General features: G+C 43.6%; 1 protein-coding gene across 1 annotated transcript; it reads left to right on the top strand.

The window, feature by feature from the left end:
- Positions 1–1,657: 1,657 nt before the first annotated feature.
- Timmdc1 (translocase of inner mitochondrial membrane domain containing 1) lies at positions 1,658–24,795 on the top strand. The gene is made up of 7 exons (XM_006975743.4): positions 1,658–2,031; positions 3,426–3,591; positions 9,138–9,226; positions 10,818–10,885; positions 18,368–18,446; positions 23,537–23,647; positions 24,103–24,795. Exons 1-7 carry the CDS (start codon positions 1,838–1,840, stop codon positions 24,251–24,253), a joined length of 858 nt encoding a protein of 285 aa, XP_006975805.1. The 5' UTR covers positions 1,658–1,837; the 3' UTR covers positions 24,254–24,795.
- Positions 24,796–26,152: the final 1,357 nt, after the last annotated feature.

Here is a 26,152-nt window from a genome sequence, read left to right as displayed (position 1 = left end):
CACAGAGAAACCCTACCTTTTTTTGGGGGGGGGAGGTAATTACTTAACAGCTGCTTCATGGTAAACACTTGGTGATCCAGAAGTGCAGAAAGATGAGTATTCAGCTTCAGTCCTCTTGAGAGAGATCAGCAAACAGGAAATTACAACAATGCAGTGCTGTGTTCCATTTAAGGCACGTCTCTGGACCTTATCTGTAGAGATGTGCCACAGTCAGCTCCCCAAATCCTATTTACTATATATATCCATATGAAAGTCCATAGTTATTTATTCAATACTCCATGGAAGTGACTGTAGAGCACCAAACTGTATATCCAGTGTGTGCTTTCAAGTAACTAGAAAAGTAGGTAAAGTGGTCTGCAAAGAGAATATGAGATATGTGGTAACTGCCAAGGATTAAATATTACACAAACAAACCGGGAATATTTTACTTGGTGAACTTTTTAAAAAAAATTTGTGCCTTGGTGTTTTATTTTGTTAAAAAAAAAAAAAAAAAGGCAAGCCGGGCGGTGGTGGCGCTTGCCTTTAATCCCAGCACTCGGGAGGCAGAGGCAGGTGGATCTCTCGAGTTCGAGGCCAGCCTGGGCTACAAGAGTTTCAGAAAAGGCGCAAAGCTACACAGAGAAACCCTGTCTTAAAAAAACAAAAAACAAAAAAGGCGTGGGAGCTGGAGAGATGGCTCGAGTTAAATTCATTGGCAGCTCTTCCAGAGGTCCTGAGTTCAAGTCCCAGCAACCACATAGGCTCACGGCCATCTATAGTGGGATCTTATGCCATCTTGTGGCATGCAGGTGTATATGCAGATAGAGCACTATATACATTTTTTTAAAAATGTGTGTTCAAGAATACAGAATTGGATGTATGGTACTCTAGAGCTGGAGTACAAGAGGTTGTGATATGCCTGATGTAGGTGCTGGGAACCATGCTGTGGTCTTGTGACACCCGGGTTGGTTGGCCTCATGTATGGCCAAATCAGATCTTGCACTGATAACCCTCCTGCACCACTTCCTAAAGGCTGAAATTAGACGTGCGCCGCTTCATCCAGCGAGGGCATTCCCATGAAAACTCGACTTCGAAGCACATGTTCTTAGCAGAAGGTAACAGAAAGTAACAGTTCCAGTTATTAAACGATAAAAATTCTAGATCTTTTGCCTTCTCAGAGCAGTAAGCATACAAATACTTGTAGCAGAACCCACGATGTGAAAGAAAAAAAAACATGCCCACAGTTGATGCTTCCAAAAGCGTCCTCAAATCTTGGAACTATTCGGGTGCACCGTAATGTTCAGGGCAAGAGTGGACCTCTGCTCGGCCTGGGAATCTTCCGCCCCCGAGACAAGCTTGGTGCTGCACGGGCTTAGCTGAAACACATCGCCTGTCTCTTCCCGCACTGCATTTGCACTGAGTAAAGTACTGTCGCCTTCCTTCCATAGGGGCTTTCTGCATCTTCAGCGAGCGCCCTCCCTTAAGTCCGTGAGCACCTCAAGCTGAGCGGAGCGCGACCCAGGAGACCCGAGCTAACCGGGCACAAACCACTGAGGACCTCACTGAAAAGATAAACCGCCGCCACCTCACTTCCGGGGCACCACCGTCCCCCACCCCACCCTGAGCGGAAGGGCTTTCAGCCAGGGTTCCGCTGTCGCCCCGCCCGGCCGCGAGGGGCGGGACTTCCGGTCTCGTGTGTCTCTGTGCCTGCTGAAGTGAAGCCGGCCCGGGACCGGATGTGAGGTTCAAGTGTCCCCAATATATTCCCCCGGCTCCGCTCCGCTCTTCAGGTCACCCTCTCCCACGGTGCTCGCCGGCCCCGGGGGCAGGGGGATCTGTCCGCGGGTGGGAGGGCGCCATGGAGGCGCCGCCGCCCGCGCCCCGCAGCCTCCTTTGCCGGGCCTGGGGTCCTCTGCCCCGAGTCTTGGCTGCCGGTGCTGTGGCTGCGGATTCCCAGGGCTTTGTGGAGGATCGGGAGCTGCAGCCCTATGTCTCGGAACCCGGTTCCCCGGAATCCGGATGGGACCGCCTCCGGCAGCTGTTTGTCAAAGAGTAAACATGCCTCGGGGGTGTGGGGAGGGTTCCTCGGGGGTCGCCGCCACCCGGCGTGAGCCCCAGCCTGGGGTCCGAGTGACGCTCAAAGTTGTCTCTGCCCTGCTCGTGTAGTGTCCTTCCGTGGGTGGTTGACACGCTGGTGGTTTTGAGTCCGACTCCAAGTCACGCTCTTAAAACAGTATCGGACCCTAATTTTATATATTAGAAAGATTGGACCAATCCGGTAACTGTCATGTAGTAATCACTGGGAACTATATTTAGAAGTCCACACTAACAAGAGATTTATTATTTTATTTTTTGAGGCAGAGTCTACCTGTGTAGATCATGATAACACTTCTGCTTCCACCTCTCAGTTGCTGGGATTACAGGCATGCACTACCATGACCCACAGAGGATGGTCATTTTGGCCAGTATTATAAATTGCAGAATACTGGCACTAAAAGAAACTTGAAAAATAATCTAATGCAATTTTTATGCTTTCAACCATGATGTATTCATCTATATCCAACTCAAAGGTTTTCCTTTGTTTCTTGGGTTGTGTTGTGTACTTAGAAAAGCATACCTGAGTGTACTTATTAATGAGTTTTCATAGATGAGCATATCTATGCAAGCAACACCAGAAACAGTTACCGGAATCCCAGGAGCTTCCCCTTGTGCCTCTCTTCCCAAGAATAATTACTATTCTAGTTTTCTGATAGCATAGATTGCTTTTGTTTAAGACATATATGTATTGTTATTTTGTTTGTTTTGTTTTGGAGCAGGGCTTCATTATGTAGCAAAAGCTGGCTTCAAACTCATGGTTCCCCCTACCTCAGCTGTAGTCAAAAGTTTTCTCTGGTCCTGCCAGGCCCTGCAGTACCACAGCTGCTTATAAAATAATCAGTCAGAGGCTTAATATTACTTACAAACTGTATGGCCTATGGCAGGCCTCTTGCCAGCTAGCTCTTATATCTTAAATTAACCCATTTCTATTAATCTATGTTTTGCCATGTGTCCCATGGCTTTACTGGTGTGCTGGCATGTCGCTCCTTGGGCTGCAGGCTGGTGTCTCCCCTGCCTTTCTTCTTCTTGTCTCTCTCTTCGATTTCCTGCCTGGCTATAACCTGACTTGCCATAGGCCAGAGCAGCTTCTTTATTAATCAATCATAGCAACACATATTCACAGCATACAGAAAGACCATCCCACAGCACTCAGCCTCCTGAATGCTGTAATTACAAGTGTCCATTCTTACACCCAGCTTGTGCTGCTCTTATATAGCTGCACTGTTTAATGCATCAAAGGATTTAATCAGTTCTTCCCATAGCAAAAAGTGTAGTATAAGCATTTGGGATAATTCTGAGCGCAGTGTTTTGAATAATGTCCCAACAACATTTTCTTTTTGGTGTTTCAGTGAACAGCAGAGAATTCCGAAGGATGTTGAGTATATCTGCAGGGCAGCTATTTCAGCAGGCATCATTGGCTGGGCATATGGAGGGATACCTGCTTTTATTTATGCTAAAAAGCGCTACATTGAGCAGAGTCAAGCGGAGATTTATCATAACCGCTTTGATGCTGTGGTGAGTATTGCTGGGCTAATAGGGATACACCGGTTTAACTATTCTCTTTATACTTCATTTTTGTTAGGTCTTGAGTTGGGAGGATGTTGGAATGTCAGGGTGAAGAAATTAGATCTATACTTAATACCATGGAGGTACTAATGCTAAAGTACCTAGATGAATTTTATGTTTCTTCAACTATAATTTTTTTTCTAGTTTGGCATCTAATGGTAGATTACATATTGAATTTGCCTCATGCCTCTTTAGAATCCATTAATCTTAAACAGTTTCTCTGTCAGTCTTGCCCTTGGGCAGTTTTAAAGATTATAGACCATTTGTAGAATGCCCCTCAGTTCAGATTTGCTTGATAGTTTCTGTCTTAGGGTTTCTATTGCTGTGAAGAGACACCATGACCATGACAACTCTTACAAAGGAAAACATTTAATCGGTAGGCTTATAATTCAGAGGTTCAGTCCATTATCATCATAGTAGGACATGGTGGCATGTAGGCAGATAAGGTGCTGGAGAAGGAGCTGAGAGTTTTACATCTTGATATGTAGGCAATAGGAAGTGGTCTGAGACAGTGGGCATGGCTTGAGCATGATAACTCAAGGCCCACCTCCACAGTGACGCACTTCCTCCAACAAGACCACACCCACTCCAACAAGACTTCATCTGCTAGTAGTGCCACTTCCTTTGGGGGTCAGTTTTCTTTCAATCCACCACAGTTTCTCATGATAAAATTCAGATTTATGAAAGGCAAAAGATTTATACGATCTGAAGAGAATCCCTCCACTTGGGTGGATCTCTGAGTTTGAGGCCATCCTGGTCTATAGAGTAAGTTCCAGGACAGCCAGAGCTACACAGAGAAATGCTATCTCAAAAAAAAAAAAATCTGATTTATGAGCCTAAAGATGCTTGCTGCCAAGCTGGACAACCTTTGAGCTTGATCCCCAGGATGGTGAGAAGGACCCTCTTAATGGTGTGGCACACTTACACACATATGAAGACAGACAGACAGGAGGGGAAGAAGACTTATGTTTGGCAGGAGTGCCCTAGAATTGATATTTCAGTACCTTGTATGAGAAGCATATCCTATTTGTTCTCTGACTCTTAGTTACTTGGGTAAGATAAGATCAGCCAGGTTCCTATAATATGAAATTACTATTGTTTTCCTTGTGAAGAAATAAGTATTTTACAGATTCTTATTAGAGACCTTGAGAGTTTGTAAATATCCCATTTTCATCTACCCTGTGCTCTTAGAATTCAGTTCATTCTTACTCGAAATGGTTTTTACTGTCATGATTGTCCAATGGCCTTTTTCTAATTCTAGCATTTTTTTTTTACATTTATTAGTTAGTGTTGTGCTAAGTAGCAGTAGTTACCCCATTATATTTATTAACTCGTCCATTTAATTAAATAATAACAATAATAAAAGTAATAATGAGTTGTTCTGAGAATCGTGTTGGGTAATTTTGTCATTATGTGAGTTTCAGAATGGACTGCACAAACTGGGACACCTATAAGTTCATAGGCCATCTTCTGGGAACACGTAGTTTATGTGATCTGCTCACATAAAAACACTCACTGACCAGAGTGTTGGTGTGAAGCACATGATTCTTACTTATAATTTGTTTCTATCTGTGTGTACTCAGAATCTCTTACTTATTCAGTAGAGTTATATTCCATTACTGTCCTTTGGTTTAATACTCCAGTTGGCTTGTATTTGGGAAAACTGGAACCCTTTTAGTAGTTCCCCTGCCCTTGAGATTTTTTATTTTTAAGAAGGGTCTTGCTTCGTAGTCCAGGCTGACTTTCAGCTCACAGTATTCCTGGCTGGCTCAGCTTTTACTCTTCTATTCCTGCTCTTGAATAGCCAACTCAGAGTTGGTTTTGGTTTTGTTTTAGACAAAGTCTCCCCACATAGTCCTGGCTGTTCTGGAACTTGCTATACAGATCAGGCTGGACTCAAACTCACAGAGATCCTCCTGCCTTTGCCTCCCCAGTGCTGAGATTTAAGATGTGCTCTATCACATCTGGTGGAACTAGAATTTCTGGAAGATTGGTATTTAGAAACCAAGACCTGAGTCCTTGGTGTACTCTACTCTTCCAGAGTATTACTGCTTTTAGACTGGACAGAGTTCCAGAGAGTTCCAGAGAGTTCCAGAGAGAGAGTTCCAGAGTTCCAGAGAGAGAGAGAGAGAGAGAGAGAGAGAGAGAGAGAGAGAGAGAGAGAGAGAGAGAGAGAGTGTGTGTGTGTGTGTGTGTGTGTGAGAGAGAGAGAGAGAGAGAGAGAGAGAGAGAGAGAGAGAGAGAGAGAGAGAGAGAGAGAGAGAGATCATACTCTGTATGTGCATTCAGACACCTCTCGGTCAGTATTGCTACCTATCTTTTGAAAGTATAAGTTCATACTGATACTTTCTTTAAAGACTTGTTTTATTTTTTAATTTGTGTGTGTGTGTGTGTGTGTGTGTGTGTGTGTGTGTGTGTGTGTGTGGTGCATGTGCATGTGTGTGCACCATGTAAGTATAGGTGCCTGCAGAGGCCAGGGGAAAGCATGAGGTCCCCTGAGCTGAAGTTATAGAGTTGTGAGCTGCCCTGCAAGGGTGCTGGGAACCAAACTGAGGTCCTCTGTAAGAGCAGCAGGTGGTCTTAGCAGCTGAGCCACCTCTCCAGCTCTCCTAGCCCCTGTAGTGATACTTACTGATACTTCTTAGAGAAATTTTGCCTTGCCCGAGATCATATAGGAGTTAGGATCATCAGGTGTATTTTCTTATCGTCCTGACAAATACAAATTTTACCTCATGTTATAGCAGACCTGGTGTATGATAGGCTAATAGATGAAAACGTGCTGTGGAGACAGACAGCATGCCCTTCTGTTCTAAAGTTATTCCTTCCCACCGAAAGATAGGGGTGGTAAACTTCCCACTGAAGCTCTAGTTAGAAGTAAAGCACTTTCCTGGGGAGAATGTAAATGAAGTAATATGTAAACTGTTTTTTATTATGTTTTCAGTTTTTGTCTGTGTATGTGTGTGGACTGTTGGGAGGACAGTGTTGGGAGTCACCTCTACCTTGAAGAGGCAAGGTCACATTTGTTTCTTCTGCTCCTCCGTGTACTCTAGGCTAGCAGGCCGTCCACTTTCTAGGTGATTCTCCTGTTTCCTCCCATCTCGCTGTAGTCTCGCTTCAGTTCAGTGCGGGCCACTGCATCCAGCTTTTCCCGAGGGTCCCACGGCTCAGACTTGGGTTGTCAGGCTTTAGTGACTGGCTCCTTTAGGCTGAGCACTTTTCCTGAGGGTCCCATGGCTCAGACTTGGGTTGTCAGGCTTTAGTGACTAGCTCCTTTTGGCTGAGCCAGCAGCTTTTTTTTTTTTTTGCATAAAGGATTATCAGTAAAATTTTTTCCTTCTCCCTCCCATATCTATGTTGTTTTAATCCTTGCTTTTAATTGAGCATTTCTTCAGCATATTTTTTCCCCTTTTCACACATTTCTCTTGAATGTAAGAAGCATTGCTGTTTCAGTTTTATAACTGTCGCTGTGTTTGCTGCTCAACTGACAGGCTGGTTGGTTGAAGCTAGCACTTCTTTGTTTTGTGTTGTGTTGTCTTTCAAGACAGGGTTTCCTGTGAAACAGTCCTAGCTGTCCTGGAACTCACTCTGTAGACCAGGCTGGCCTCGAACTCACAGAGATCCGCCTGCCTCTGCTTCCCGAGTGCTGGGATTAAAGGAGAGCGCCACCACCGCCCTGCGCACTTTTTTTTTTTTCTTCCTGAGGTAGAGTCTTCCTATGTAGCTCTGCTGTCCTGGAACTCCCTCTGTAGACCAGGCTGTATGCCACTGTGCCTGGCTGGAGCTAGAGCTTCTTGAGCCTTTCTTTTTTTCTTTTCTTTTTTCTTTTTTAGGTGAGGGTTATTTTTTAAAATGTGTATGAGCGTTTTGCCTGCATGCATGCATGCGTGTGTACCATGGGCATACCTGCTGTCTGCAGAAGTCAGAAGAGGGTGTTGGATCTCCTGGAACTGGAGTTATGGATGGTTGTGAGCCACCATGTGGGTTCTGGGAACTGAACCCAGGTCCTCTGGAAGAGCGGCAAGTGTTCTCAATTGCTGAGCCATCTCTCCAGCCCAACAGTGAGCTTTACTGAGGGTACTAGTAGGATTCCCTAAGCCCCTCCACTTCTTTTGGGGGTCTGGGATGGAAACTGAGGGGAGATGCTCAGTGCATTAGGAGATGAGTTGGGGCCCAGAAGCCAAGGGTCATCTTCTTCCTCTTGTGTTCTTGCTGGGATAGGTACTCCCGGGGCTTCATACTCCTTGAAGGCCAGGTGGGCCAGATCCACCACTCTGTTGCCTAGCTGAATTGGTTGTCATATCAGAAAATGAGCTTGACAAAGTGGTCATTGAGGGCACTGACCTCAGCCTCTAAGGTGGAAGAGTCGGTATCACTGTTAAAGATGCAGGAGATAACCTGGCATTTGATACAGCTCTGTGTGCCCTCTAGGGTGGCTTCTGATATCTATTTTTAACGATTTAACTTCTTGATGCCATTTTACTTGGCCGCTTTCTTCAGGCAGCAGATGAGATGCATGCTGGACTTACTGAGGGTAGGAACCTGGAAGGCCATGTCAGTAAGCTCCCCTGCGCTCTGATACAACCTTGCTCACAACCATGGCAACACCAGTAGCTGCAGAGCCGCCCCACAGCCATCATGCTGTAGTTTCCCAAAGGAGCTACCCATGGTCATCTGGGAGGCAGTAATAGAAGAAACTGATTGAAGTCCTTCCATGATGCTGAAGTTGTCATGGATGACCTTGGCCCAGGGTGAGGGTAGGGTAAGCAGTCAGTGGTACAGGAGGCACTGCTCATGACCTTGAGTGAGTTGTTACACTTGTGTGGTTCACATCTACCACCGCATGGGATCATCAGAAGGGGCAGAGAGAGTAACAGTATGTATGGCTCCACCCTTCAAGTGGGCCCTGGCCTTCTCTGTAGTAGTGAATACACCAGTAGACTCTACAGTGTATTTGTTACCAGCATCGCCTCATGTGATACTGAAGGCATCTCACTCCTGGAACATGGAGATGGCCTTCCCTTTGATGACGAGTATCTTCTCACTCTGAGCCATGACTGTGCTGTGGAACTTGCCGTGAATGGAGTCATACTGGAGCATGTAAACCATGTAGTTGACGTCAGTGAATGGTCATTGATGGTGACAGTACCCGCTTCTCAGAGTTAAAAGTAGCTCTGGTAACCAGGTGCCAGTGCAGCCAGATAGTCCCTTCCAGTGCTCACCGTCATGTGTCAGGGATGTAGCTGGCAGTGTGTGAGAAGGTAGGGCTGTCTCTCAAGCAGGTGGGAGCCAACAGCTTCTTAGTCCTTTTCTCTCTGACTCCCGAGTCTTTTGCTCAAGTGTTAGTACTTAATGATAGTTCTAGAGATTTTTTTTCTATGTTTCTGTTTAGGTAAACCTGAGTAACTTGCAGCTGTCATTTCTGCAGTACAGTTTTAGAATAACGAAAATGTCAAAGTATCTTGGAACCTCACAGCATTTTAACAAATTATTTTTAGCAAAATGCACACCGAGCTGCCACGAGGGGTTTCATTCGGTATGGCTGGCGATGGAGCTGGAGAACTGCAGTGTTTGTGACTATATTCAAGTAAGTTCTCAGCTGTGCAAGAGCATCTTTATCTTTTGTCGGGGAGGGCAGTGTCTTGCTCTATCTCAGGCCGACCTAGAACGCAGTGTAGGCTGTCTTCAAACGTGTGATTCTCTGGAATTACAGAAGTGTGCCACCATCACAGGAGTGCATCCTTTGAACAAGTGGTGTTATGAAACTGAACACTGACATGAAAATATTCATAGTGCTATGGTGATATTTTATTTGTATTCAAATGTTATTTGTATGTTAATAAATAAAGTTCCCCGGGGGGTCAGAGCTATTAGCAAGCCATAGGAAAGCAGGGCAGTGGTGGCGTACACTTGTAATCCCAGCACTTGGTAGGCAGAGCTAGGTAAGTCTCTGTGTGTTCAGGGATACAGCATTGGATACACATGCCTTTAATCTCAGTACCAATCATGGAAAATCTGGAGGTCTATACAGACAGACCGTGATGAGGTGGTCATGTGATTGGGTTTACAACCAATGAGAAGGCAGAACAGAAACACTATAAAAAGACAGACACACAGAAAGTAGCTCTGGTTCGGAGAGGAAGGACCACCGCAGGAGGAAGGGAAAGGTTTTAGCTCTTAGCTCTGACCTCTTGGCTTTCTTCTTTGCATTGGTTCTATGTTTCTTATTTAATAAGACAGTTACATCTACATTGTGCCTTTTCTTTGAAAAATTCTTTCATATGTATGTGTGTGTCCATTTCTGTGTGTGAACACCTGTGCCATAGTGTGCATGTGGCAGTCTGAGAACAACTTGGAGGAGTCAGTTCCCCTTTCTCCATGTCAGTCCTGGGGACTGAGCATGGGTCAGGCCTTGGCAGCGGTGCCCTCAACACAGCCGTGCCACTGACCCCAGAAAGCCTTTTTCTTAATAACTTGTATGTACATAGGAAAATGGTTCAGTATTAGTTCTGTATCCATGATAGAGCTCTACAGCTAGGGTCAAAACAGATATAAGGATTCTTTTTTCCTTTCATTTTTTGAGATGGATATCTTGTTATGTAGCTCAGGCTGAACTTAAACTCACTATGTAGCCCAGGCTGCCCTCAAACTTGAAATCTTACCCTCGCACGTCCTGGGATTACAGTGTGCCACCATGCCCAGAATGGAAGTAAAGTTTTGAAGAAAGGAAAATTCTGTGGAGCCCTTTTTTCTAAGTTGCTGTTTCTGAATGAATATTTATTCTAGGAATTTGGTTTTATTGTTTCATTCTTCACCAGGTTTACCTAAAAACCCATAGGCATATTAATCTAGAACACACTGAAGGTCCTAGAATAGAACAAGGCTTTAAAATACAGGACTTTTGTTGTTGTTTCTGGGTTTTGTTTTTGTTTTCTTAAGGTAGATTCTAATATGGCCCAGTCTGGCTTTGAACTTGATGTGTAGCTGAGGATGAGTTTAGATTTCTGATCCTCCTGCCTCCAGTTCCCAAATGCTGGGATTAGAGACATGAGCTACGATGCCTAGTCTGATGTGGTACAGGGGTTGAACCCAGACTTTGTGCATGATAGGCAAGCAGTCAGGAAGGTGAATGGCATATACTTTGAATGAATGTTTTCTTTTTCCTCCCTTCTTCCCAGCACAGTGAACACTGGACTAACTGTGTATCGAAATAAAAATTCTTTGAGCCATTTTGTCATTGCTGGAGGTAAGATGTTTTATTCTTGTTCACATTTTAATTTCAAGTATGGCTTAAATATATAGGATTTATGAGTCAGAACTGTGGGATTTTTTTGATTGGTTTCACACTATATCCTTTTTGATATTCATATATAATATGCTTACAAATAACTCATAGTTGACCCTCGGTAGGTTATTAAAGCAGATAAGATCGTTGCTTTCATTAGATTTTACCCATGAGGATGGAAAAAACAAAACAAAACAAAAACCCAGCTCCTATGACAGAAAGTTGCAAATAGGTGGAACATGGATCTGACGTGGACAGGGTTGTTGAAGGCCTTTCAGGTCACTTAAGCTGACACCTGCAGACAGGAAGGAGAAAACTGTGCAGGATGGTGGGCTCACAGGAGCATCGAGAGGAGAGCTCTAGAGATGTTCTGCAGAAGCAGGGCGGTGTTCCAAACACAAGGAAGGAAAACAGCTCGGGTGAGACTGGGATGTGAAGGAGGAAGGACAGATTTTCTCAGGGTGAGAGTTTGGTTTATTTAAAGCTCTTTTCCTCTAGCGGTGACACACCATTTAAAACAAGCATTAAAATAGAGCATAGGAGCCATGTATGGTGACAGATGCCTGTCATCCCTGCACTTTGAACACTCGGGAAGAGAGCACAGGAAATTCCATATCTTGTTTAAAGCAGTTACAGTCATGGACTTCTAACACAGCTAGCCTAAGGTTTTGATTCATTTGGGGCGAGCCATAGACTAGCAAACCAGGGCTGGATTTCAATGGAGCTCTTGAGGAGACAATAAAACCAGAGGTAGCTGCTTGAGAGGCCGAGATAGGAGAATCATTTGAGCCCACGAGTTCAAGGCCAACCCAAGCAGCATGTGAAGACTCTGTATGTTAAAAAAATAAAAACAGAAACAAATAGAGATATGGATGAAATTCTAAATGCTTTTATTAAATAAGAAACACAGAGCCAAATGCAGAGTTAAAAGCCCCAGAGGCCAGAGAGCAGTAGCTAAGAACTGAAACTGCCTTCTTACCACCCACTGCTGCTGCCATCCTTCCCCTCAGAAAGAGGCCTACTTCCTGTGTGTCTGTCTTTTTATTGACTTTCTGTTCTGTCTTCTCATTGGTTGTAAACCCAACCACATGACCTCCTTGTCACTGCCTGTCTATACAGACCTCCAGGTCTTCCATGTTTGGTATTGAGATTAAAGGCGTGTGTCTCCATTCTGGCTATATCCTTGAACACACAGAGATCCGCCTGTCATGTGATCGGGATTAAGGGCATGTGCTACCACTGCCAGACTTCTGCTATGGCTTGCTATTAGCTCTGACCCCCAAGCACTTTTATTTATTAACATACAAATAAAATCACATTTCAGCACAAATAAAATATCACCCTATAGAGAGAGCAATAATGGGGATCTGTGTGTGGGCCCTCGCAAGTTGTTTTTCTTTGGTTTATGTGAGTTCTTGTGGACACAGAAAGTAAAAGCTAGAAAAGATAATGTAAACTGAAGTTTAAATGCATTTTCTAAGCCACAGACAGGTTTGTTGGCCAAGGGTAGAAGCTTTAACTAAAACTTAGGAGGAATTGTTGGCTGACTCTTCCCAGGAAGGCAGATATCAGTGTCTGTGTTCTTTGGGAAAAGACATAGATTTGATCTAGGCAAATCACTACCTAATGCAGAACCTCAGCCATGTGAGGGACACGGTTCAATATATTGCTTTATGAGTCCATTTTTGAGCTGGAAGTCATAGCACATGCCCGTAATTCCAGCATTGGGAGATGGAGATAGGAAGATCAGAAACTCAGGCTCATTCCTGTCTATGTAGAGAGTTTGAGGCTAGCCTGAGCCACATGAGCCTTTGTCTCAAAAAGAGAAAAAGTTGATATTCAACAGTAATAGCAATAAGACACAGGAAAATGTGGGGTGGGGTGGAAATTCCCAACAGGGAGAAGGAAACTATGTTGGGAAGAGCTGACAAAAGAACTCAGAAAATGCCAAATCAAAATGCAATGATAAAGATAGAAGATGTTAAAGTAAGTAAACCAAAATAGCTGGTGTTGGTAACACAGTAATGGAGATTAAGAATTCACTGGATGGCTAGGGATGGGACTCAGTGGGTAAACCACTTATGTGTTAGTGTAAGGGACTGAGTTCAAATCCTCAGAACTGATGTAAGAGCCAGATACACAGCACAAGTATCTGTAATTCCAACACTCCTATTGTGAGATGGGATACAGAAAATCCTTAGACGCTTTAGGGCCCAGCCAGCCTGCTGTAAGGAGTGGAAAGACAACAAAGAGACCCTTGTCTCAATTAAATGGAGAGTGAGGACCCATGCCTGAAGTTGTCCTTTGAACTTTGCATACATGCTGTGCACAGTACATATGCTCAGAAATGGACGCGCGCACACACACACACACACACACACACACACACACACACACACACACGCGCGCACACACACGTGTAACACAAATCCTAATTGGTCTCTACTGAATCTTCATCCTGAAAAGGAGCTGAGCTCCTGTCTCCTCCCCCTTATATTCCTCTCTCCGCCCAGCCATATCACTTCCTGTCTCCACCTCACTAGTGCTGAGATTAAAGGCGTGAGATCCCAAGGGCTGGGATCAAAGGTGTGTGCCACCACTGCCTGGCTCTGTTTCTTTATTAGACTGGATCAATCTTGTGTAGCCCAGGATGGCCTTGAACTCACAGAGATCTGTCTGCCTCTGCCTCCCAATTACTGGGATTAAAGGTGTGTGCCCCCACTGCCTGGACTCTATGGCTGACTAGTGGCTAGCTCCACACTCTGATCTCCAGGCAAGATTTATTTGTTAAAGCACAAACAAAATATCACCATACAAATGTGCATTTGTACACATATAAAAATACTTTTAAATTTTTACTGGAGAAGAACTGAACCATAGGTTTAAGATAGCAGAGGAAGGAATTGCCAGGCATGGTGGCTCACATCTGTAATCTCAGCAACTGGAAGTCAAAGACAGGAGGAGTATCTCAAGTTTGAGTACAGTGTGGGCTATAGAGTATGTATGAAAAAAATTGTCTTTGCTTTTGTTGTTTCTTTTTTTGAGACATGGTTTCTCTGTGTAGCCCTGGCTGTCCTGGAACTCACTCTATAGTCCAGGATGGCCTCAAACTCACAAAGATCCTCCTGCCTCTACCTCCCGAGTGCTGGGATTAAAGTCATGCACCACCACCACTACCCAGCCCAAAAAATTTTTTAAGGAACAGAGTTGAATGAACTTGAAAGTAGATCAGTAGAGATCATTTCTTCGGAAGGACAGAATTTTAAGAGTGAGGAACATACATTGAGTGCACTAGCGTGTGATGGAAATACCAGATAGAGAGGAAAGAGAGAGGAGGCAGGGAAAGTATCTGGGAAAGAAACACTAGCTTTCCAAATTTGAACATGTCAGTCTGTCCATCTGAGAAGTTCAGCAAACTCCAAGAAAAGTAACCACAGAGATTCACTCCTGTGCAGTTCATACTTAAACTGGCTTGGTTTGTTTTGTTTTTTAACCAAGCCTTGACTTTTATGACTTAAAAAGACTCCATTTTTAATCTCAGCACTTTTGAGGAAGACGCATGCAGATCTCTGTGCGTTCTAGGACAGCCAAGGTTACACAGAGAAACTCTGTCTTGAAAAACCAAAAGGGAAAAAAGAGCAAAGTTTGTGCTCCTCAGTAAGGAGATCCTGCATGACCCTGTCGGGACACACTTAGCACACGTCGGGGACACACTTAGCACACGTGGAGCCACCGCAGGCCCTGCTGATGCGCTCCTCTGCTTTGCACAAGCTCATAAGGACCATGGGCCTTAGCACAGAAGCCTGGAAGTCTGTCTGGTGCACACCGCGTTCAGATGTAGGTGCCGTCCCAGCCTTCTTGGTGTGAAGTAAACAGTCCTATGGCCAGGGGTTCCAGACAGCCTGGTTTTGTGAGGGGCTGTGCTATAGGAAAGCCTGTGATGAGCTGTCAAACACTGCCTCTACACACCAGAAAACCAAACTGGCCTGCTCATCTTAAATTTTAAATGAAAAGCAATCAAATAAAAGTTATAGTTGTTTTTGTTTTAATACAGAACTTAATAATATCTGTCTAAAATGTAGATTCTATGAGCTTAGCAAAAGATTTACCTAAAGAATTAGGGGATCTTTCCATCTAAAATAAACATGCATAAAATTACAATATATAGAATACTGGGGTTGTTTGCAGACCTGTTGAACAGAATTCAAAGAATCAGATCTAAAGACTAAGTGTACAGTCTATCTAAACTAATGATGATATATTAGATACATGAAGAGAGGACTGACAGTTACTAAATTTGTGGAAAGAAATCAAATTGCAACAGTATTTAATAGAATGAAATGTAGGATTCATTAAAACACTTAAGTACAAATTGATGAAATGTTAGGGATAAATATAGCTGTATGTGTATTGGCTTTCTGAGTAGGAAGATGTGTAAATATACATATATGTTTGTTTATGTATATGTTTTAAAACATAAAAATTAAGTTACAGGAAATTATGAACAGCTTTGACCGACATAAAAATACTACAGAAGACATTAAATGTAAAATGATCCCTGAGTAATAAGGTGTTCAGATAGTACTCAGTAAAAGCTCTGTGTATCAGAAAGAAAAGATATCTTGATTGGAGATAAACAAAAACATGACTTAACTCACATAAGTAACACAGGTGACTAATAACACACCTTTTTCTTTTTCTTTTTCTTTTTTGTAGTTTTTTTGAGATAGGATTTCTCTGTGTAGTTTTGGTACCTGTCCTGGATCTCGCTCTATAGACCAGGCTGACCTCGAATTTACAGAGATCCACCTGGCTCTGTCTCCTGAGTGCTGGGATTAAAGGCACCACTTCCGCCTGGCAACATACTTTTTTCTACTAGTTAGAGAAGTGTAATTTAAGTTAGCTGCCATTTTTTATTTTTTTGGTTTTTCAAGACAGGGTTTCTCTGTGTAGCTTTGCACCTTTCCTGGAACTCACTTGGTAGCCCAGACTAGCCTTGAACTCACAGAGATCTGCCTGGCTCTGCCTCCCGAGTGCTGGGATCAAAGGCGTGCGCCACCACCACCCAGCCATGTTAGCTGCCATTTTTAAAGCCTATGAAAATGGGGAACATCAACTCAGAGTGCAGAAGATCCATATGTGGTTATATACCTTTAATGAGGCACAAGGATCACAAATTTGAGGCCAGCTTGGGCTACATAGTGAGTTCCAGGCCAGTTTGTGCTGTACAAGATCCTCATTGCCCCTTACTCAAAAAAAAAAAAAAAAGGAGCATACAATTGCATACTTTTAATTGGCAGTAACTTTGTGTACCCTTTTTGAATAGCAGTGTAGTAATTTAAGTTCAAATGTACATACTCTGGTGTATTAGTCAGTGTCTTCTAGGGTAACAACTTATAGAACAAATATATTTCTAGATATAGAGAAAGGGTATTTGTTGTGGTCCAGCCAATCCAACAATGGCTGCCTATGAACAGAAGGGCCATGAATCCAATAGTTGTTAGTCTATGAGGCTGGATGTCTGAGCTGGTCTTCGGTATATGCCAGAATCTCAAAGAAGTGGGCTCCAGTGTCAGTGGACTTGCTAGCCAGACATAGGCAGGCAGGCAAAGAGGAGGTTTCCTTCTTCCTGTCCTTATACAGGCCTCTAGCAGAAGGTGAGGGCCGGGTTAAAGGTGTGTGTTCCCACTGCAAAGATCTGGATTAGAATGGATCTTCCTATTTCCAGTTAAGCAAAAATCCCTCACAGGTGTGCACCTCAATTTTGGGGTTTTAGTTAATTCCAGATCTAGTCAAGTTGGCAGTCTAGAAGAACCATGTCACCTGGATCCTGGAGATGACTCAGCAGTTAACAGCAGGTGTACTGCCCATACATACCCTTCCCAAACTCACATTCTGAAATAAAAGTTATCTTTAAAGTAAAGATGTTCATACCCCCGTCCCAAAATTTCATTTTTGTGAGTTCATCTTAAAGAAGCCATCAAATGGATAAAGATTCATGTGCAGGAGTGCCTTTATTTAAAATATTTACAAATAGAAAACTGGTGTTAAGATAAAAATTTGTGGTATGTCCATGCAATAGAATCTTGTGGGAAACTTTAATATTGAAAACTGAAAATTTAATGATAATGGAATTTAATAATATATTCAGAGAAAATTAAAAGTTTAATATATATAACAGCTTCATTTTGTTTCTTAAAAATATTTTGTTTGAAGCCGGGCGTTGGTGGCACACGCGTTTAATCCCATCACTCGGGAGGCAGAGCCAAGTGGATCTCTGTGAGTTCGAGGCCAGCCTAGGCTACCAAGTGAGTTCCAGGAAAGGCACAAAGCTACACAGAGAAACCCTGTCTTGAAAAACCAAATATATATATATATTGTTTGGAAGACTGTGTATTATTTCTGAGTAATGAGATTAAAAGTGGTTTTTGTTCTTGTTAATTTAGAAAAAATGTTAAATGAATATATAATAGTTAAATAGAAACATTAACAGATTAAACACCTACAAGTGTTTAGCACCTAAGATGGCATTAGTTGTAAAGTGCGGAGTGAAGGGGCCTAGCTGGAATGTATTCAGCACAGCTGGTCGAGTGCTTGCTTAGCATGCATGCAGCCCTGAGTTCGTGCCTCAGCACCATAGACTCCAGGTGTAGTGCAGGCTGTAATGTCCGCGCTCAGAAAGTAGAGGCCAGAAGTTCAAGGTCATTCTCAGCCCCGTACAGCGTTTGAAGACATCCTGGGTTACATGTTTTTAGAAAGGAAATGGAGTTCTAGTGGAAAGAGGTGCACCCCTTGTGTCTCATCACCAGGGGGCACTGTATGCCAACTGCTGCTCTGCAGGTCCGCCTGAGTGCACAGTATAGCAGGCAGACAGATGGGTGAGGCTGGGAGAAGGCCTAATAATCTGGGGCTAGTGAAGGGGTTGTTGTTGCTGTTGTCTCTTAATTTTGGACAAAGTTGCCTCAAAGATGTGAAAGAGGCTAAAGATGTGAGAGAAGGTGAAATGAACTGGCGACGTTGAAGAGGAAATGGGCAAAAAGATGAAGTAGAATGGTATGAGAGCCATAGGAGAGACTGAGGGGTTTTATGTTTTGTTTTGTTTTTTGTTTTTGATTTTTGAGACAGGGTTTCTCTGTGTAGCCCTGGCTGTCCTAGAACTTGCTCCGAAAACCAGGCTGGCTTCAAACTCAGAGATCTGCCTGCCTCTGCCTCCCATGTGCTACCACTGCCCAGTAAGGCTGAGGATATTTAAAATGTTAAAATATTTACAAAGTATTTTCTTCTTTTGACTGGAGTGAACAGAAAGTTACCTTCATGGCTGTCACTACACTGTTCATGATGGGTTCAGAAAGCTCACTTAGAGGTCTTTGTTCTTACTGTAAAAGAATAGAAGTCTAGCATTTAAAGATGATTTAATGTTGCCTTTTCCCCTCTTTTACATAGCTGTCACAGGAGGTCTTTTCAGAGTAAACTTAGGTATGCGAGGCCTGGTGGCTGGTGGTCTAATTGGAGCTTTGTTGGGGTAAGTGTTAACATGGTTTGGTCTAAATAAAGAACAGATTTAGTTCTCAGAGACATTAAAGGACGTATGTCCTGTATTGATAATGATGTGATGTTCAGTTCCTTATTTGGGGGGTATGAGAAGATTGAACCCAGATACTAGTAAATGCTCTGCTTTTAAAAATTGCAAATGTGTATTTTTATTATTTATGTGTCCATGTGTGTGTCTGTGTATGTGCCCAAGGAATGCTGGATCCTTTGGAGCTGGAGTTCCAGGCAGTCGTAAGCTGCCTGATATGGGTGCTAGGAATAAAACTCAGGTCCTCTATAAGAACAAAATATGTTCTTTATCACTGAGCCATATCCCCAGCTCTGACTGTCCACTTGTTTTATTTATAGTTATTAGTGTATAATTAAAATAGTAAAGAACAGCTTAGTAGAGTTAAATAGGAAGTATATTCAAAATTCCTTTTCCACTGGGTAAAATGTTTCGATATCACCAATACCTGAAATTACTTGTAATTTGAACAAAAACATTCATAAGGAGCAAGAAAAATGACCAGAAAATTTTTCGTGTAGGATGTGTGTTTTGTAATATTGTAAAATTATATTTGTTTTGTTTAACTGAATACGTATTTTATTTGGAAGTTTTCTTCCCTAACTAAAATGCTAAAAATTTGAACACTTTCAAACCTACAGAAAAGCTGGGTTAATGAGTATATTAAGACCTTACGAAGCCTGGCACAGTGGCGCACACCTTTAATCCCAGCACTCAGGAGGTAGAGGCAGGCGGATCTCTGTGAGTTCAAGGCCAGCCTGGTCTATACAGCAAGTTCCAGACAGCCAGGGCTACACAGAAAACCCTGTCTCGAAAAACCCAGGGGGAAAAAAAAAAGACCTTATGTAAAGACCCATATCAGGACTGGGAATGTAGTTCAGTGACGGAGCATTTACCCAGCATGCATAATCAACAAAACTCAAAGACCTCATGTGACTTTTACTTGGATTCACCAATTGCTGACATTTGCCATGTTTTTTATTTATATTCCTGTATATGTATGAGATACATTAATTCTTCCTTTCTTTCCTTTTTTTGGTTAAACCATTTGAGACCTCATAAAACCTTGCCCCTGGATGTGTCAGCATGCATCTGCTAGGGTGAACGCGTAGTACAGGTGCCACGGTACACGTGGTCCAGCTCATCTGTGAAAGAAAGCCTGTATTCACAGCCCTCCAGCCAGCACAGCAGTACCCAGAGTGGGTCTCAGTTTGCTTTGATTATTCTTGGTTTAGATTTGGTTAAATGTTTTTGTCAGGGATGCTATGTAAGTACAATTGTGCCCTTGTATAGATCACATCAAGAGGCATATTACATACCCGTTACAATAATGTTAACTTTAAATATTTGATATGTTAGTTTTAGTCTGTTGGCAAGGATAGAGGTGAAAGGAACCACATGCTGTTGGCGGGAGTGTAAGGTGGTACAGATAAAATTGCAGGCACTGTGGAGTCAGTATGCCTCCAAAAAGTAAAAGGAGGGCTTTGTATGGTGGCACACACCTGTAGTTCCAGCACTAAGGATATAAAGACTGGAGTTCAAGGTCATCCTTGGCTACATAGCCAGCTTGGGCTACATGAGCACTTGTCTCAAAAAAAAAAAAAAAGCAGTAAACCAAACCCAAAATAAACAACAAAACTAAAACTATTACGTGATATACTATACCACTCTCTGGTATGTACTGTATAGGTCTGAGTCAAACTGTATAGGTCTGTGTGTATTTCCTCACTGGAAGCCGGACACTCCCTTTCTGTTCCTAGAGACTACCCACATCTTTCTCATAAGCGCATCCATGTTTAGAATAGCAATACTTCTCCTCACACTTTGGGTCTTCTGCTTCTGTGCAGCCAGAGGAAACAGCTTTTAAAGGGCTCACCCAGATAATCTCTTTTCTGATTAATTCAAATCCCCAAAATCCATGTTTCCATGCAGCACGGTAAAATCGCAGGTGTACTGTCTCTTCATGGTTACAGTGGAGCGTTTACCACTCTAGAGGTGGTGGGACTTGGGGAGAATGGCGCCTAAAAATGAGGCAGACTAAAGTCTCATGCAATAGCTAACTTTATTCAGAGTATCAGCAATTTATAGTCTGAGGGTTAAGAGGAATCACATGAGTAAAGTGTGCAGTCACAAGGACAAGCCACACGTGTCAAAAACATGGTTTTCCAGAGAGGCAGTTGAATAATAGTGGCGTGCAATAGTGAGTAATCTAAAGTAAACTCAATCCTACCTGCTGTACCTGGGAGGAGCACGAAGACACAGTTCAAGAATAGTTTTGTGTTTTGAAGAAACTGGGGTCACATGACTTTTGTCTTTATTTGTTTGTTTGTTTGTTTATCTATTTATCTATCTATTTACTTATTTATTTAGTTTTCTCACAAGTGCTCACTTACATGACTCCATTCTTGGACCATGTTCCAGCAGTGGAGGGATTATAAGGCAGCAGATTGGGGAATCTTCCGGCCTCACCCTGTCACACGGTTACACTGCTCTCTAGTCAGTCCCCCATGGCAGTTCTTTCCTGGTGATAGGTGGAGTGAGACCATGTGACCGTCCTGCCGTCCTTTCCCACTGTCTTTCCCATAGTGGGTTTGACAATCTGTTCACATCTGCTCCTTGGTTACAGGAAGGAAGTTCTGGCCACCCTTCTCTTTTCGTTAGTTGACACTCTTCTGAATGAGTTACCCTCTCTCTTGCCCCCCCCCACCCCACTTTTTCAGTTTTGGGTAACACTGTAGATTATGGTTTTCTTTTTCAGAAGGGTGACAGGTTTGTGATGCTCTGAAGGCGAGGCTAGCCTTGACCTTGTATCATCTTCTACTTTCTGAATGCTGAGGTTATAGGCATGAGTCACCATGCCTGGCTAGATTTACATTTTATTTTGCAATTTTTTTTTTCAGTTTAATAATTTTGGTTTGTCAAAACCCACTGCTAACATTGTTTTTGTTGTTGTTTTTTTGTTTTTGTTTTTGTTTTTTTGTAGTGTTACTATATCAGTTTGGTTTGAAGGGAAAATTGTTGAAGCTAGTGGGAAAAACAGTTTTCAAGGTAGGGTCACCAGCTCAGGCTAGCCTTAAGACGCTCATGTAGCCAAGATTGACAGAGAACTTCTCCTCCTGCCTCCTCTACCTCCGCAGCACAGGGCTTTCGGTTTTCCTGGTTTTGTGCAGCACTGGCGCTAGAGCCCAGGCTGTATGCAGTTAGTAACCCCTCTGTCAACTGCTGGGTGGTCATCCCAGCAAAAGCATTTTTCGCTGTGGTTATATCAGTAACATTTATCAATTGACCGTTTTACTAACTTTTAAAGTTAGTGTATAGTGACACATGACATTTTCATAATACTTTGTTCTTGATGGTCTTCCTCTCCTATTGTCTTTCCCCCATTTTAGCCATTTTTAAGTGTGCAGTTTAGTAGTGTTAAGCATATAAATATTGTTGTTCAGCACCTCCAAAATGGCTTTGTCTTACACCCGAAACTCAGTATTTATTACACTATAATTCTCCCTCCCACTCCACCCAGCTGGTGGCAACCTTCCTTCCACTTTGCATTTTCTGTCCTGTTGACGTGCGCACTGGAACCATGTAGTATTTGAATGAGGGAGTCACAGCATTTTGTCCTTCTGTCACTGCCTTAGCTCACCCAGCATGACATGCTTGAGACTTACGTATGTTGTAGCATGTAATGGTTTCCCTTTTAATGATGCATAATTTCCTCTCTCCGTGTGTGTGTGTGTGTGTGTGTGTGTGTGTGTGTGTGTGTGTGTGTGTGTGTGTGACATTATCCATTCTGCTGATGTAGTTTTTGATTTCTTTTGCTTAGCAAAAATTAAAAAATAAATCTTTAAATGAGATTATTAAAGTTCCAACCAGAAAGAATTTGACTTATATCAAAGTCAAAACTTTTTGCTTGAGGACACAGGAAAGAAAATTCTGTTTGTCCCTATGATAATTACCTAAATCAGTTTCTTTTGTGCATATAATGTGCTTTTGTATACATGTGCATTTGTGTTCATGGGTGTGGAGGCCAGAAATAGTGTTGGATGTCTTCCTCAGTCACTTTCCACCTTATTATTGTATTTTTTTGTGGTACTGGAGTTCAGACCTAGGGCCTTGCACATGATAGTAAGTGTTTTACCACTAAGCTACATCCTCAGCCCCATCCACTTTTTTAAGATGGGCTCACTCACCGAACCTGGGGCTCACGGATTGGCTAGACAGCGTAGGAGCAAGTCCACACCTGACTTCCTGCTTGGGTGCTGGGGATACAAACTCAAGTCTTTATGCATGCATGGTGAGCATTTTATCAGCCCCTAAAGAAGTTTCTTTTTATTTGACTTTTTAAAAGACTCGTTTATTTTTATTTTATGTGTACATATGAGCGCCTGCATGTATTTATGTGCATTAAGTTCATGCCTACTTCCCTCAGAGGCCAAAACAAGGCATCAGGCTCCTTGGAGTCAGAGTCACAGGCAGTGTGAATCAAATCTAGGTCCTCTGCAAGAGCAGCAAGTCCTCTTAGTACAACACCATCTCTCCAGCATTGTATCTTTAAATGTATAACTGGTGATGTAGCAGCTGCCAGTCTTAGCAGACTCTAGAATAGAAGATGTTTTGATGGCTCTGTCCTTCAAAGCCAGTAGCATCTCCCTCCCAGCAAACCATCCCCACCCCATGTCTTGTCCCATCCTGAATGAACTAGTCATTTCTTTCCGAGAAGCCTCCAGTTTGGAGCAGCTTAATTGAACTGGTCATAAATATGTATTTCCCCCTTTGTCTTGGTTTATTTCTTATTCGTGATTTTATTTTTTTTTAAAGAACCCATTTCTATATTTATTACTGTTTTCTACCAGTCAAGGAAGCTACAGTGAATGTTTTTCTTTGTTGTTCGGCCTAGGAGGAAAATGACCACAGTGTTTTGATCTGTTTGAAAGAGATGTTTAAATGGTCAGATGCTTCCGTATCTGACAGCGAGCAAGCGCTCTGCTGTTGATGAGCAGGGATACTTGTGTGTCGGCGGCTAATGACTTTCTCCTTGAATTCTGTTTTCCTCTTAGCACGCCTATGGGAGGCCTGCTGATGGCACTTCAGAAGTACTGTGATGAGACCGTTCAGGAGAGGAGACAGAAGGACCAAAAGGCTTCCCGTGAGCAGAAACTGGAAGAGTGGTAAGGACTGTGGAAAGACTGCTGCTCTGACTTCCTAGCACAGCCCACATATGACCCAGGGGCTGTTTTCTGTGGTTGCCTATTTGACGTCACCTAGACCATCAGTGCGCAGTCTTGATGAGGGGAGACGAGATCTGGGGAGAGCAGAGTGGCGGGCTCACAGCCCGCGTCCGAAGGGGAGGAGGATGGCCCAGTCAGCGCAGGGTGCGTGTGCCCCCACTCCTCACTGGGGAGAAGTGCAGGGCGCAGCGTGTCCGTTTCGGTGCTGTGGAAATCGTGGTTAGGCTGAAAGTGGAGCAGGGCGGGAGAGAGGAGGAAGGCTTTGCGGTACGAGTGCAGCTCCTAAGTCGTCATAGCAACGCAGGGAGGCAGTGACAGATGTTGCCCTTTCGTTTGACGTCTCTAAGGACAAGTGCCGGAGCAGAGCTTGATACGTGTTTATGCTTTGATTGTAGGAAAAGAAAACTGCAAGTCACCGAGCTCCTCCCTGAGGAGATAGAAAGTGGTCTAGAGAAGGTTCGCCCTGAGGAAGATGTTCAGAGAATCGAGGAGCTGATGAACCTTCCTAGGAACCCTTCTTCACCAGATAAACACAACCAGGACTGAGGAGGAGGGGTCTGTGTACAGTCTAGGAATGCCAAGGCCGGGCCACTCCTTGTCACCTGTGGTAGCAGTGACTGCCCCTTGCCTTTTCTCTCTTTACATCAAGAATTAAGCAGTCACAGCTGGCTGCTACACACTGTAATCCCAACTGCTTCGGAGGCTGAGAAAGGAAGATGGCGTGAGGCCAGCTTGAGCTACGGAATGAGACCCTGCTTCAAAAATGTGCGCCCACAAAAACACAACAGAACCAAAAAGCAACCCAAAGAAGTGGCTTACATTTTCTTAGCTGTACTGATCGTTGATCCATCTGAGTACTTGCATTTTCTCTATCTTGCTAGATTTTATACGAGTAAAATACTTCCCAGAAGACTAAAATTGGGTTCTCTGGATTGCCTGTTCACTCTCCAGTCCTTTAGGAAAAGGGCCTAGGTAAAGGAAATGGCCTGTGAAATCATCTTTTGGGCCCTTCCAATAGTGTGGGCCTCGGTGCACTTGGTTTCCGTTTATTAAGAATAAAAGGCGACTCGTGTGCCGTTTGAATGTGATTTCGCACAATGGAAGCAGGTGGGTATTGTTAAGGACGAAGTCCGCCACATTTCCTTCCCCACGTTACAGACAGAGCATCTGTGCTGTAGTGTACAGGAGAGGCTCGGCTCCTACACCAGGAGCTGGCTCCCCGAGAGAAGCCGTCCTACTGATTTCAGCTCTGGGCAGGGGGAGGAGACAGACTGGACTACGTGGGCAGCACTTCTCTGGTCTTTGGTTTTGCTTTCTTCAGTTTTAGTTGCGTACAGTTAACTGTGGTCTGAAAATATTAATTGGAAGATGCCAGGATCAATCGGTTCCTAAGTTTTAAGTTTTGTGCCTTTCTTTTTTTTTTTTTTTTTTTGTTTTTCGAGACAGGGTTTCCCTGTGTAGCTTTGCACCTTTTCTTGGAGCTCACTTGGTAGCCCAGGCTGGCCTCGAACTCACAGAGATCCACCTGCCTCTGCCTCCCAAGTGCTGGGATTAAAGGCGTGCGCCACCAACGCCCGGCAGTTTTGTGCCTTTCTAGGTTGGATGATGAACTCTCACCTTACACCTCCCGAGACAGAACAAATTCCTTTGTCTCGCGTTCCCCACTCTGTATCTCTCTCTCCGTCTGTCACTTAGTCTTGGTTATCAAATCGAGTATGTGGGATGGCAGTGCTTGTGTTAAAATAATGGCATTTAATAATGGCTCCCAAGTGCATGAGTAGTGCTGCCCACAGGTCACATGCGCTAAGACGGGCTGCAGTGTGTGCGCCCTTTAAGGGAAAAGGTGAGCTTTGCTGCCATGTCGAGGACCCTGGGCTGTATACGGCTGCAGGCATCCACTGTGGTCTTGGAATACATCCTGTAGATCAGATGGAGGGAAGAAATACTAGCGTTTGAATTGGGAGTTGTACTCACTCGTGGGAAGTCGGTTCCACTCTTAAGCAAGGTCTGTAAGAACAGCGTAGTGCAGTAGCTAAAGCTAAGGCCTCCAGGCACAAAGCACCCACTTTCCGTTTCAGCCAGGAGTGTAGCAGCTGTGTGACTTACACCAAAACTGTTTTATGACCCTGGAGTCCAGCACATACTCGGCAAGCACTCGGCCAGTGAGTCACAGCCTCAGCCCCGGGGTACGTGAGTCTCAGATTTTTCACTTAGTAGTGTATACTTGAAAGTAGATATTTAATATAATTATTTGAGGATGATATTGTCACATTTATATTTGCATGTCATCCTCGACATACAGCTTCCCAAATCCTGGAAACCCACAAGTGATAGTATCTTTATTTGTGCTGAGCAGTTGCGTGGTGGCCGGTGGCCTCTTGGAGATGAGGACTGGTCAGGTAAAAGTTCCTAGCAGAGTAGAGAACAGGCATTTTCAGTCCCAAC

Source organism: Peromyscus maniculatus, chromosome 12 (genome assembly GCF_049852395.1).
Source record: "Peromyscus maniculatus bairdii isolate BWxNUB_F1_BW_parent chromosome 12, HU_Pman_BW_mat_3.1, whole genome shotgun sequence".
Taxonomy (NCBI): domain Eukaryota; kingdom Metazoa; phylum Chordata; class Mammalia; order Rodentia; family Cricetidae; genus Peromyscus; species Peromyscus maniculatus.
The sequence above is the reverse complement of the archived record's forward strand: the minus strand, read 5'-3'. Positions and strand labels throughout refer to the sequence as shown.

What these genes read in the sequence shown, in the direction of transcription:
- Timmdc1 (XM_006975743.4), top strand. Translation starts at nt 1,838, where the DNA reads ATGGAGGCGCCGCCGCCCGCGCCCCGCAGCCTCCTTTGCCGGGCCTGG. An exon ending in CTAATTGGAGCTTTGTTGGG is followed by an intron (nt 18,447 to 23,536) that starts GTAAGTGTTAAC and finishes TTTTCCTCTTAG; the next exon opens with CACGCCTATGGGAGGCCTGC. An exon ending in GAGCAGAAACTGGAAGAGTG is followed by an intron (nt 23,648 to 24,102) that starts GTAAGGACTGTG and finishes CTTTGATTGTAG; the next exon opens with GAAAAGAAAACTGCAAGTCA.